Source organism: Diadema antillarum, unplaced genomic scaffold (genome assembly GCF_040938485.1).
Source record: "Diadema antillarum isolate AM-2024a unplaced genomic scaffold, OU_Dant_1.0 seq00000396_RagTag, whole genome shotgun sequence".
Classification (NCBI taxonomy): domain Eukaryota; kingdom Metazoa; phylum Echinodermata; class Echinoidea; order Diadematoida; family Diadematidae; genus Diadema; species Diadema antillarum.
In genome coordinates this window covers 301,720-315,000 of record NW_027271388.1, presented here as the reverse complement: position 1 = coordinate 315,000, position 13,281 = coordinate 301,720, and the positions used below count along the sequence as shown (strand labels likewise).

At 41.2% G+C, this 13,281-nt stretch overlaps 1 protein-coding gene across 1 annotated transcript; it reads left to right on the top strand.

Moving 5' to 3' along the window:
- The first annotated feature begins 3,578 nt into the window (after nucleotides 1–3,578).
- On the top strand, nucleotides 3,579–12,511 carry LOC139732007 (cilia- and flagella- associated protein 210-like). The gene is made up of 7 exons (XM_071642880.1): nucleotides 3,579–3,673; nucleotides 5,278–5,522; nucleotides 6,240–6,413; nucleotides 7,045–7,250; nucleotides 8,513–8,809; nucleotides 10,709–10,891; nucleotides 11,721–12,511. Exons 1-7 carry the CDS (start codon nucleotides 3,631–3,633, stop codon nucleotides 12,253–12,255), a joined length of 1,683 nt encoding a protein of 560 aa, XP_071498981.1. The 5' UTR covers nucleotides 3,579–3,630; the 3' UTR covers nucleotides 12,256–12,511.
- The last annotated feature ends 770 nt before the right edge of the window (nucleotides 12,512–13,281 follow it).

Here is a 13,281-nt window from a genome sequence, read left to right as displayed (position 1 = left end):
GCGACACAATAACCATGATAACATTTTAAAGATGCTTTCCTGCTTTGATCTCATCGTGCATCACCGACAGCCAGCCTAGAGTAAAAACAAGACGGTGCTTTGAGATATCTAAAAACTACATGCGCAGGAGATAATAACTCTCTTAAATAAAGAAAAATGCATGTGCAGTTGTAGTGTACATTGAGAAATCATCGCTCAGTTAATTTCATTTGCGAAATGCACGTACTTTACGAGAGAAGGCAAGTATTTCGGCAAGTTGGTTGTAATTTGTAATATAATATTCCCATTTTTCGCACATTGTTTCAGAGTAAACATGGACAGTAATGGTAGACGACATGTATGTCTTACCATTAAGCAACGTTACATTCGCGTCCACGAGCGTCCACTTCAGTAACTACTAATTTTGTGACACGAACTTTGTCATGATTTGAGGTATGCTGCTCCCCATCATTGTAGATTTTCCAAAGGCAGTTAAGTTTGAAAAGGCACCTAAGTGTGTGTAGTATAGGTCATGGTAAAACAGAGATCATTGGTGAACACCACGGTGAACACCCGAGGGGTGTAACTGTTCTATATACAACCATTGAGGGCGCTGAACCATATTCAATTCACTGACGGTCGTCATGTGGCAGCGATTGCGTGTGAAGCTGAAACAAAACTGACACCTACTTCTTTTGAATTCGTACATGAACATGACTGATCAAGCAACAATGACAATTTTTTTTTAGAGTTGTAATCGTTGTATCCAAGCCCTTCACTCAAAGTTATTCAACAGTGACTTTCTTTTGATGTTGTTATTAGTAGTTTTTCTCTCATAAGCTAGAGTGTAATTAGATTAGAACTAGATTAGACCCTACGCACCAATTTCTACTATGAGGTAAATTACTTTATCTGTATTCAGTCTTGTATGCAAAATGCTAGTAGGATTTTGTGTCTAGAGCTATCCGGTAAAAGGTAAACAAGAGTGGAAAACTGTAGATAACGAAATAACGAAATCGTTTAAAGGACAAGTTCACCTTCAAATACATGCGGATTAAAATGCAGCAATATTATTCGAACGCATTAGTGAAAGTTTGGGGAAAATCGGACAATCCGTCCAAAAGTTATGGATTTTTGAATTATCTGTGCAGTCACTGCTGGATGAGAAGACTACTACAGCGTATGATGTCACATGCGTACAACGATATAAGGAAAATGTAAAGAGAATTTCACAAAATTGATTTTTTTGAAATAAGTGCACATTTCCTCTACCTGTCACAGATGAAAGGGTAATATTATTCCCCCCGCCTTTTGAAAGAGGCAAGTCAAGCATTCTTTTATCATGCGAGAAAAGTGAAAATATATTGATTTTTCTTTGTTTTCTTTATTTCATTGTACACATGTGACACCACAAGGGCTATCTTCTCATCCAGCAGTGACTGAGCAGAAACTTCAAAATTCATATCTTTTGAACGGGCTGTCCAATTTTCCTCAAACTCTCACTGCGATGTGTTCTACTAATATTGCTGAATTCACTCAATCCACACGTCTATTATGAAGATGGACTTGTCCTTTAAGAGTGGGCCTATATCTATTATTTTGATGAATTTAGAAAACAGTTGCAAAGCGAATATAAGCAACGTTTTTTTGGCATTATTATTTTTAGAGAACGGAAAACGTTAAAGTAGACCTAAATATAAATAAACCTTTATATTTCTTTTGTATTTAACGAAAAATAAAGGGGGGGGGGGGGAGGGGAGTGCGCCGGTTGCGCCCCCCCCCCTGGATCCACCACTATAAATGACAAAGAAACAAGCAAGCAAACAACAACAACAATTAGGACAAGGACGACAACAGCAGCAGCAGCAGCAATATATCTGGAGAAAATTTAGTAAGAAATTAAAGGGATCGTATAGTTTTGGTTGAGACCTAACTTCAGGTTTCCGACATTTCGGGTGAGACAATGAGAAACCTCTCATGAGATATGAAAGAGCATGTTCATTCTAAGAGGAAATCAACATTTGATGAAAATTGGTTTTGAAACGGCTGAGATACCCAACACAGTGCAATCCCAACAAAAGGTGGGACCCACCTTTTATTACAATATTGCTTTGTTTTACTTTGTTTTTGGATATCTCAGCCATTCTAAAACTGATTTTCATCAAATAAACTTTGAATTCCTCCTATAGAATGGTATATGCTATGTAATGATTCACAAGTATTTTCTTGATATCTCGCAAAAAGTTATACAAGCCCAATCCTCATCTCCACAAATGATACCATCCCTTTAACAGTGGCGGATCCAGGGAGGATCGCAACCGGCGCACGCCCCCCTTTATTTTTTTTGTTGAAACAAAAGAAATAAAAAGAAACAAAATGGGGAAGGGGTGCGTGCGCCCCCCTTTAATTTTGTAAACGCGCCCCCTCTTTACGGAATTCCTGGATCCGCCCCTGTTTAAGGTCTCGAGCTTGATGCAGTCCTCCATCGAGACATAAAAATCAAGTGAAGAGGTGGAGGGCCGGGGCTGCAAAATGATGGCGGGGGGATAGGGATCTGCAAAATACCGAAGAGGTGCCTTTTTCTGAACTCAATTCGCATGTGGCGGTCTGTATAGAATTGTGTAGCATGTTTCTTCCCACAAAGTGAGAACTATGTAACAGAATTCTATTTTGTTGTACCAAGACCACCATAGTTTCCTTTCCTCCTCTCGATCGACTTTCATAATTTGAACAATGAATGACGTATTAATATGCTAAGTTTTGTCGTCATTCTTATACTCGTTTCTTGGGTTGAAGGAAATAATAATGATGAATAATACGAAAATAATGATGATAATAATGATGATGATAATAATAATAGTAGTAATAGTAGTAGTAATAGTAATAATGATAATAATGATAATAATAATAATAATAATAATATCAATAATAATGACAATAATCATAGTAGTTATTATGATGATGATAATCTTGAAGATCAATAATATCATAAAGAACTAAAACAAATATAATAATAATCATTATCATCATCATCATCGTCATCACATTACCATGTTTGTTGAAATTTTTTATCATTTTTCGATCTTTCTATTTTTTTTCTTTTTTAGAATCTAGAGAATGTGTGTGTGCCCCCTCAGCTCGTATCGCTTTCGCGGCCCCTGATATGTTTATCACGGATAAAGTTACGTAGGCCCCATTTTTTTTTTCACGGATACGATAAAGATATAGATACGTACGTGTGCCGAACAGTAGGTGCACGGTGTGTCATGTGCTGAGACTATTCGGTATACTGTACTACGCATGCGTACCCCTGCCTGTTGATAGCCCAGCTCCTTGGCAACGCGACTACAGGATCTACAGGACTGGCGGTACGTCCTATTGTCCCCGCGTTGCCCGCTGCGATCCCGTGCAATAGCATATGCAAGCTGCGCTGGAGCGGCTCGTACTGACTGTACAACTGTACTGCACTGTCGTATAGGAGTTTACACCTGTCTCTGATCGTGATGCATGAGCTGTTGTACAACTTGTGTATACATGTAGACAAACTATTGAAGGATTGAGCTGTACGTTTTGGGGATACTTTTGTAAGAAACTCTCGCCACAGAAGCAGTGAACTAACCATCAATTACCAACCAACTCACAGACATCACGATGGAGAAAGTCAAGCATGGACGAAGGAAAGGACAAGCAAGAAGTAAGTTTATGAACGAGATTTTAAACAAATCAACACGACAGATCATGAGATAACAACACCGCACTCACAACCAGCTCAAGCGTGGAGTGGGGAGAGGGTTTGTGCTAGTGTAGTGGAGTAGTGTAGTGACTAGTGGTACTGGTACAGTGGTAGACAACGGGGATCCTACTGCTGGACTTTAGACAAGAACATGTCATGATATGGAATAGGTATCTAGATTTTGTTGATGGATTCCAGAGCTGTTTCTACTCTATGTTTAGCGATCGGGTCCGTTCCCGTTTGTTACCAGAAACTATTTTTTACAGGACAATTCAGTAAATTGATTCACATTCCAATAGATAATAAACTTTACAAAACAATATGAATAACAACAGAGAAGGCTTGGGTGCCTTGATCCTGATCGATCCTTACAAAGGCATGTGGTAACGTTAGACAAACGAAACAACTTGATATCCTAAACCGAAGTACGGTAATTGATCCATCTTAATACTAGTACTAGATTCAAAAGTTGTAGATCTAACGTGAATTGAATCCATGATGTAGAACTGTTACTGTAGCCAGTAGGCAGTACCTAATAGCCTGTCTAGTATACCAGTAAAACTATAGTATTCTACCTCATTTCTAGAATCCTCTCATCTGATTGGTTAAAAGGGGAGTCATGAAAATAGCTGTGCCCTATTTTTGAGTTACTGTGACCGGGGCCCGGGCACAGTTAGTAAATAGGCTTGGAGACAGTCGTGACCCCGTACACATAGATTGCTCTATGTACGCATCAATGATACGTCGGCTGCGCATTCGATCAGCATGCTGTAAAAGAGACTAGCGGACTGGTTTGGAGACAGCTGAACCCCGTATACATACACTGTACACATAGATGATCACTCATGTACGCACCAATAATATGACCGCCACGCTGTTGATCAGCATTGATTACGAGTGCTGTAAAAGAGACTAGAATCTATATTTTCGGTCTCTATATTTCGGAATCTATATTTTCGGTATATAAAACAAATAATGACTGCTTGATATTCGGGGTACAGTTAAAAATAAAATTATGTAGGCCCTCGGTGATGTGAAAACTATAACCATGCCCTCAGCTTCGCTTCGGGCATGGTTACGGTTTTCACATCACCTTGGTGGCTTGGGCCCATAATTTTAACTGTGCCCCTCATAGCAGTCATTATTTGTATACTAACTAGTAGAGTAGTTTGGCATTGGGTTTAGATTCAATCTAGACATATGCCAAGTTAAATTATAGAATTCTACTATCTAGTCACTAAACACTAACTTTAGACCTTGAACAGTTGAAGATCAACATCAAATTTTAGGTTCTGATACTCTGCTTTTTGTTTTACTTCGTATCATCATAGTCTATACCTGAGTGTACATCTATATATAACGTTAGACGGGCTAACAATTTATACATGAGAGGCATGGCATAGAATTAAAAGTTTGGAGACAAGTGTTTTGGAGACAAGTGTTTCAGAGAAAATCTCGCCCCCCTAACTCACTCCCACTGCATATCTGTGAGGCAGACAGTCCACAATCAAAATTTGTTGAGTTTCTCTAATTTTAAATTTACACTTTCCTCGTTTGAATGACAGACTCCCCAGTTGGCTCCCGCACATCTAAAGCATCCCTTCCACCGGTCCAAGGGAGCATGCTCCTGCCCGACGGCACAGACCTGAGGCAGGTAACGGTCCTCTCCAAGAGCGACTGGTCCCGCATCGCAGCGCAACTGGAACGCAAGCAGCGAGAGGAGGAGGCCATACGGAAGCGAAGGGAGGCCAAAGAAGCCCTGCACAAAGAGACCAAAGAGATTGTAAAGAACTGGAGCAACACAATTGCGGTGAGTTTTGATGTATTTCTGTCTGACAGTTTATGATGATGCTGGCATACTTTCTCCTTGTCCTACTCCTTTCTATTGACCAATTCGGGTTCGTTGAGGGCAGCAGACATTTCATGGCACTGGGCGCAGCCATAGTGGGTGTCTCAGCCGACCCCCCCTGCTCTCCCCCACCCCCGAGCAACATGTTTATCACACACTTGTAACAAAGGTTCGCGCACTAAGCAAGCATTTGTGCACTCAGTATGAGACGCCCATTGGCTAAAGCAGTTTTTCATTCTGCGCGCGTGCTAATGTAGGGAGAGGGGTGGGGAGTGGGAAAGGGGGGTCGGCTGAGACACCAAGTAATGGCGCTGCCCATGCCTAAAATACACCTAGCGCGTCACAGAATCGGTCAATACTTTTGTTCTGTATCTGTATCTGCCTTGATTGTTTCCTGTTTGCTGCTGCTTTTTCTTGGATAGATTATACTCTGTGACATTTCATTCTCTTGATAAAACTGATTTAATCTAATTTGTAGCACAGAAATGTTTGTATCAATACGTGAACATCTTCACCTGCAAAGACTGTACATTTTTATTTCTCATATATCATAATAGAAAGGGAAGTCATTGTAAACCTAACATTTCGTGCAATTTCATTTTTATATACATACTAGTATGTATTGCTGGTCTACTGCAATCTGAACCTTTTCTTCATTGTTGTTTTCTCCATCTACAGGGCCAAAGATTAAAGAAGTTGGAAGCACGAAAGATTCGCGAGGAGAAAGAGGAGGCAGAACGCGTGCAGATTGACATAGAAGAAGCCAAGTACCAGGCCCAAAAGAGGAAAGAGGCTATTGAGAAGGCCAAGACCCTTCAGTATTATCAGACAGACAGAGTCAAAGGCTTTCATGTAAGTTGAACAACTCAAACCATTGATTTTCCCCCTTTTAAACAATTTTCTGAAATATCTTCTCTTTTTTTGTGTGGATACATGTGTGGGGACAATTTCAGAATTAAATTTTCCAGGAAAGAAAAGTAAGTGTTGTTTGTGGTCTTGAAGTCTATAATTTATTCATACATTAGTCTTATTCAAACCCTGGTTGGTTATAGTTAAATAATGCAACGTATACGTTGGGTTTTTTAATGGGAGTTTGTGGTGCATTTTAACTCTTCTTAATTATGATGATGATTTTCTTTTTTTTTTACTATTTGTAGTTGCAGGTATACATTTTGTTGCTAAAATAATATTCCAAGAGTATTTGTTTGTATATTTAGGGAATGATTTCCCCTGGACCTGACACTAATTGTTGTAGTGAATGAAGTATCTGTTCAACCATTTAAGATTTTTTTTTATTCTTGAATGGCATGATGCTTTGCTATGAATTGTTTGACAAATTATAATTTGCATTTTAAAAACATGTTTTAAATGTTTGTGTCCTCTCGTGATACCCATACTATGACACAATTTCGTTTTCATGTTTGCTAGTCAGCATTTAAATCCCATTGGAATCATTTCCTGCATTTGACCCCGTGACCTGCAGGGCGCCCTCATGCTGACGGAGGTGTTGAAGGAGCGGGAGGCCCAGATCGAGCTGAAGAAGAAGCGGGAGGAGGCAGGCAAGGGGAAGGACAAGGAGCTGCTGATGAGGGCCCTGAGGGAGATGGAGGAGGCGGTGTTGGCGGACCAGGAGAAGGCCATGCAGCGCTTGAAGGAGAGGAAGGATATCTCTGAGTTCCAGAAGCAACAGTGAGTTTCTATCCCCTACTGAAGTAATACTGCTGGCCATAAGACCCTAATATTTGAACTAGAGGAAACAAATCTAAAACTCCCAACACCCCAAACTCCAAACCAGACACCCACAGTAATACAACATTGGAAAAAAATGACAAAATAAAACAAAACATGAGGCATCAATAACAAAGTAGCTGGTGGTCTCTATATCACATTCTTTTTCCTTTGCAGTATATCTCCTCTTATCCTGTTTATTATAGATATAAAGAAATCAAATACTGTAAAAGTGGCTTTTTTTGGGCACATTTTGCATGTTGTGAAAAGTAAAAGCATGGGAATATTGGCTTCTTACAATGTATGGATGTAATGCTCTTTCATATTCTAATCTTGTGGAATTACAAGCACACTTAAATCATCTTACTTGGCTGAGTGCAAAGATTTCCTCTTTTACAGTCGGAGTTTGCATTTTGAATATCATATACCAAGTTTAGTCCTGCCCCAGGGGAATCTGTGCACCTAAACAGTTTTTCTTTTTCTTTTTTCTTAACACTAAAGGTGTTTTAAAACTAGGTGTCCCCCATGTGTATCTAAAACAGTAGCAGTTAGACAAACATTAATGGCTGCATGTAGCATTATTCCGAAAGTGCCTCTGTGACAAAAGTTGCCTGTGCGTTTTAGCAAAGTAATGCCATAGATGTGTATCGATATGTGTCTGTGGAATTTCAAATGACAGTCAAAAAATCCTGCATGAGATGTTTATCCTTATTCCATGTGGATAAGAACCCTAGAGGCAGTGAACCAGCCCAGAACATTTGACACCTACTGATCCCCAACCCTCCTTTGTTATATCATATACATGTATCAGGATCCACAGTAACTTATGTGAAGAAAGATTATTTATTGGAATGGGCCATATGGGATATCAAGCCAACATCTTTTCATTGTACAGTATATAGTTTGAATAATTTCATTCTTTTGCATTGTGTTCCCCCTGATGTTATTATCATGTACAAAACTGTAAAAAGAAACTGCATGTAAACAAATTTGTTGAATGAAAGGTCATACATTATAAAAGATGTGCACAGTATTATGTGATATACACATACAAACCACATAGCATGCAGGAAACGATCCCTTAGAACAAAACATTGATAGTGGTGAGCAATGCATATGATATGACCCTGGATGAAGCTGTGCACCATCAGTCAGGGCAGAGTTCCAAAGTGTGGCTCGATGTCAGCCTAATCTGTTGCCTCATCTTGTCTTTCATCACACAGGGTTCTGGAACACATCCAACAGGCAGAGATCGACAAGATCCAGGACGTGCGCGAGGGCCAGGAGCTGAAGCGCAGCGTCGACCACTACAACGCCGAGCGCGCCAAGATCGAGCGGATCCGGCTGGGCGAGAAGCAGGACCTGATGAAGTCCCACCTGAAGACGGTCGCCGACCGCGATCTGATCCGTGCCGCCCAGCAACAGCAGGAGGAAGAGGAGGAGGAGGAGATTCGCATCTTTGCGGCAGCCAAGAAGAAGATGACCAAGCTGCGACGTGCGAGGGAGAGAGAGCTGTGGCAGTGAGTAGCTTTTGTATGCAGTCAGTAGCATTTGTTGGGTGGGCTGCAGTCTAAACTGGAACTCGTGGTACATACAATGTGAACAAGATAAGCTTTTTCCATCACATAATGACAGAGGCATTGTGTGTGGTTGGGTCATCTATCCATACGTAGTTACTTTTACATAATCTTGAGAACAACTTGAAGTAGTAAAATAGGCCTTGGTATGTGTATCTTTTATCCTGTCAGGGGCTAAGGTGAAAGGAAATAAGTCGAGGTCAAAACTTGAAGATGAGTGGTGCAGTGTATAGTTGTTGCGAATGATAGCATATTGTTTTTATAGTTATATGGTGTGTGGTACTTGGCATAATATTTCTTAATTACGTGTCTTAGACACTTCCCGACAGCTTTGTTCTTAAAGGTGACAAACATTATGAATGTGAAACAGAATGCATTCCCCAACTAGAGAGGGGCCGTCAAAGGCGGCAGACCCACGCCTTGTACAAAGTCGGGGTAAACATACTGTGCATTCGGTCATCTACCAGAATTCGGTCACTTAATTGCCAGTGTCCTTTATCACCAGCCAGTGCGTTCTACCAAAGATCGTACACTGAAGTGTACGATCTTTGGTTCTACAGTCACATCACACGCAAATCACATCATTTCACATACGGTAACATTCATTCACCACAGGAAAGTCCTTTAGTCTCCTCCAAAAATCCATCGAAAATCCCAAATTCCACCGTCAAAAGTGCAGATTCGGAACTTTTCCAAGCGCGCGCGAATTAAGTCCAGTTTTAAGAGTATTGTCTACGCGACGGGTCGCCGAAAAAGCGCTAAAAATCGAGAAATACGCCGTTTTCTTGCGGGATATTTTGCTTATAGCAAGCCGAGAGTGTGTTGATATCAAAGGTCGTATGAGTGTACGATCTTTGATGGTATCCACAAAAGCGCAAAAGAAAAACAAAATTTACGTACCCCCGAGGCAATTACCCCTATGATTAGTGTCTACGGGAATTATTCAATGCAAGGGTTAAATGCAAATGTCTACTGCACCAGTATTCGGTCACCAACGAGCGCCGCAACGTCCCCGATGCTATTTTGCACCAACAGGGTAGAGCGCGATGCATTTTCAGCGGCCTTGCACACGCATTGACATTGAGCGCGCATATCGTGCAGTGTGACTGCGACCGAGCAAATGCTCCTCCAATGAAAAAACACAATCAATTTTAATTTGAAAAATCATCAAAATACGGGCCAGTTTGTGACGACGGAGAACGAACTTTCATAAATCCAGAAGGACATAGTCCTTCAAATAGGCCTAAACGTAAATTTCGGAATTCTTACGAACATTTGAGCAGCGAAGTCCGATCGTTTGGGAGTTTATGTTTTCGTATGGTAGCGGAAAATCGCAAAGTGAGAAACGGGAAATTTTCGGAGTGGTCACTATACCATGGGGTCAAAACTTAAAGGTCGCACAGAATTTGCAAGGGTCAACCGATTATCACCAAAATCTAATCGATTCTTTCCTGTCATTATCCAGACATCCCCTGAACATTTCGTGCAAATCCGTTTACCCGTTCTCTTGTTATCTTGTACACAAACAAACAAACAAACAAACAAACAAACAAACAAACAAAAAACAAACAAACAAACAAACAAACAAACAAACATACGGAACCCTTTACATAACCCCCTGCCGATTTTCATCGGCGTGGGTAATTAAATTCTGATCTGATAGCAAATGGGTCACTGGAAGCTAGACCTCAGCAATTCTTCAGAAATTTCAACCTCTGATGACTCGTGGTTTAAAATCTATGCCATGCTAATTGACTCTTTTGAAAAAAAAAAAACAGAAGAGATCCTCCTTTACCAAAGAATCCTTGCTCACTCAGTCTTGTGCTGTCATTCTTTTTGCAGGCAAAAGCAAGACCACGTCAACAACATGGTCAACGAGCTGGACAGCCAGCTCAAGGCCAAGAAGGACGACGAAGATGACCGGATCGCCAAGGCCGTGGCCGAGCGCGAGGCCCACCGAGAGAAGGAGATGAAGGAGAAGGAGGAGAGGCTGCAAGAGGACCTGCGGCAAATTTCCATCCATAGGTGACATACGGCCTTCCTTTCCTCAATTTCCTCCTTCCATCCCTTATCTGGAGAAGTACTTTGTATGTGGTGATTGGCCTCAGTGTAATGAAGGCGACTCCCGTTATAACGAAGTCCTCGGGACCAGCAGTTTTCTTTCGTTATATCAAATTGTCATTATAGCTAAACAATAAAGTATGTGAAGAGATATAGATGATAATTTGGGGCACTGAATTTTCAATTGTTTGTAACGAGCATTTTGTTATAACCATATTGGTTTTAGAACAGGAGTGCACTATATAACTGCTTTCATCTGGTAACAGTTTTGAAACTTCCATTAGTTGAATGCTGATTGCATCAGCTTAACATCACAGTCGTTGTGTAGACTCATTGAGCATGTTAACCAATTTGAATTCATGAAACTGCTGCATTACCTCAGGCTCATGTGTTGCCAAACTGGAAGAGCCAAAATGCTGCTGCTGCTGCCAAAAAAAAAAATGGATTTGAGAACTATCATGTTAATATGCAAGGTACTGTGTTATCCCCACTTGTTGCAAGTCTTGCAGTGATTATTTGCAAAGATTAACAAACAGATCTCAACCCACTAGGACTTGTTTACAGGTTTGCTGGGTATTTGGTTCATTTTCTTTCCCAATGAAAATAATTCAGACTGATCGTTTGACCTTATACTTAGCATGCCAAATTCACTGCTACAGAATCCAGCGGGAAAGGCAAGAGAGAGGTTATGACTGCTTGAAGTTGTAATTACATTTTGAAATATGTAATACAACAAAACAAGCCACACCTGTGTTCACACAAGTTTTTGTTATTATCACTGTTATTATAACAGGGATCAACAGATGAAGCAGAAGGAACAAGAGGAGCGCGAGGAGCGGCGACGCGAACTCGAAGCGCTCCACCTCAAGATGGAGGCTGACCGCCTCTTCGCCACCAAGCAGGAGCAGAAAATGCAGCAGATTCGGCAGGAGGCGCACAACCTGCGGGAATTCCACGGCAAGCAGATCGTGGAGCGGCAGGACAAGGATCTGGTGGAACGCGCCGAGCAGCTGGAGATGGACAAGAAGAACATCGACCTCCTGGCCGTGGAGGAGCAGCAGTTCCAGGAATACGCTGGCCGCGTCATCAACCACTGCAAGGAGGGCGGCCGCAACGTCTACCCGCTGCAGAAGGCTGCCCGCGAGGGCCACGGAGGCGGGCATGGGCCCGTCTTTGAGGGCAAGGGCGGCATCCGACCCAGCTACCTGACCATGGACCGGGGCGGTATCGAGCTGCCCAACTACCAGAAGGCCAGCACGGAGGAGGTCAAGTACGCGCACGTGGGGAAGTCGTCCAACACGACGAAGCGTCTAGGATTTGTGTGGTAATTCACCACACCCCCAGTGAATCCTAGGGCTTCAGAAAATCAACACAAGTAATATCTCTGCTGGGCATGTGGAGCAGATAAAGTCAGGGTTTGAATTACAGCCCATTATCATTAACAACACTTGACACTACAAAGTACCAATAGAAACCATGCCTCTTAATAGGCAGACTGAAGAAGACCGTCCTATTGATGTAAGTGGCAAGAGTAACCAATACCCCGCAGTAGCACTCTTAGTGAATGCAAGTGAAGATGTGTACATAGCCTGTAAATATTGGATAGTTTTAAGAGTCTATGTATATCACATGCCATGCAGTCAGTGATTAACATTAGTGGAATGTCATTGACTTGTCAGTGTGTATTCAGCCTTCCCTTCTTATATCTGTACTCCGTCCAGCTGTCAAACTTCTGAGATTAATCATTAATGCTTTCATTATATTATACCTGTACAAAGTCTGTTCATTCTATTTCTGCCTTACTTGACATGACAATGAAACCTGAATATACATCTCCTCTCCACTGAAGATCTATTAACATTTGCATGGAGGATGATTGACTTAGTTTACAAACTGCCATGTACAATTCAAGGAATATCTACCATTGATCACATTTTTTTGGTGATCTTCTCAAATTGCTTCCTTTGCAAATTGATGTGTGGTGAAGATCATTTTTAAGCATTTAAGGAGTTCCAATAAATCGATGTGCATTCTCTTAGGTCAAGCTAGTTTAGATTTTCTTATGTTTTTATGACCTTTGTCTTATTGTGTATTTACTTCGGTAATCTCCTTGATGTGAGAGTTGCACAAAAAACCTGTGTGCAGCAATCTTTATAGTGCTACCCATCTCTCTTCGATAAAGTTCTGAATTTGACATGACCCTTGGGTAAGGAGGATCCAACATGAGTATACAACACGTATACAATTAAGTAATTCTAGGGAATAATTTTCCAACTCAATTTTTGATTAGCAACTTCAGCTGATGTACAATATTTCAAATGGTATCTTGTACACTTCTATGGAAGAAAACTGCT

Coding starts and splice junctions, on each gene's coding strand:
- LOC139732007 (XM_071642880.1), top strand. CDS start 3,631: ATGGAGAAAGTCAAGCATGGACGAAGGAAAGGACAAGCAAGAA. Junction 7,251..8,512: donor TCTGAGTTCCAGAAGCAACA/GTGAGTTTCTAT, acceptor TTCATCACACAG/GGTTCTGGAACACATCCAAC. Junction 10,892..11,720: donor CGGCAAATTTCCATCCATAG/GTGACATACGGC, acceptor TTATTATAACAG/GGATCAACAGATGAAGCAGA.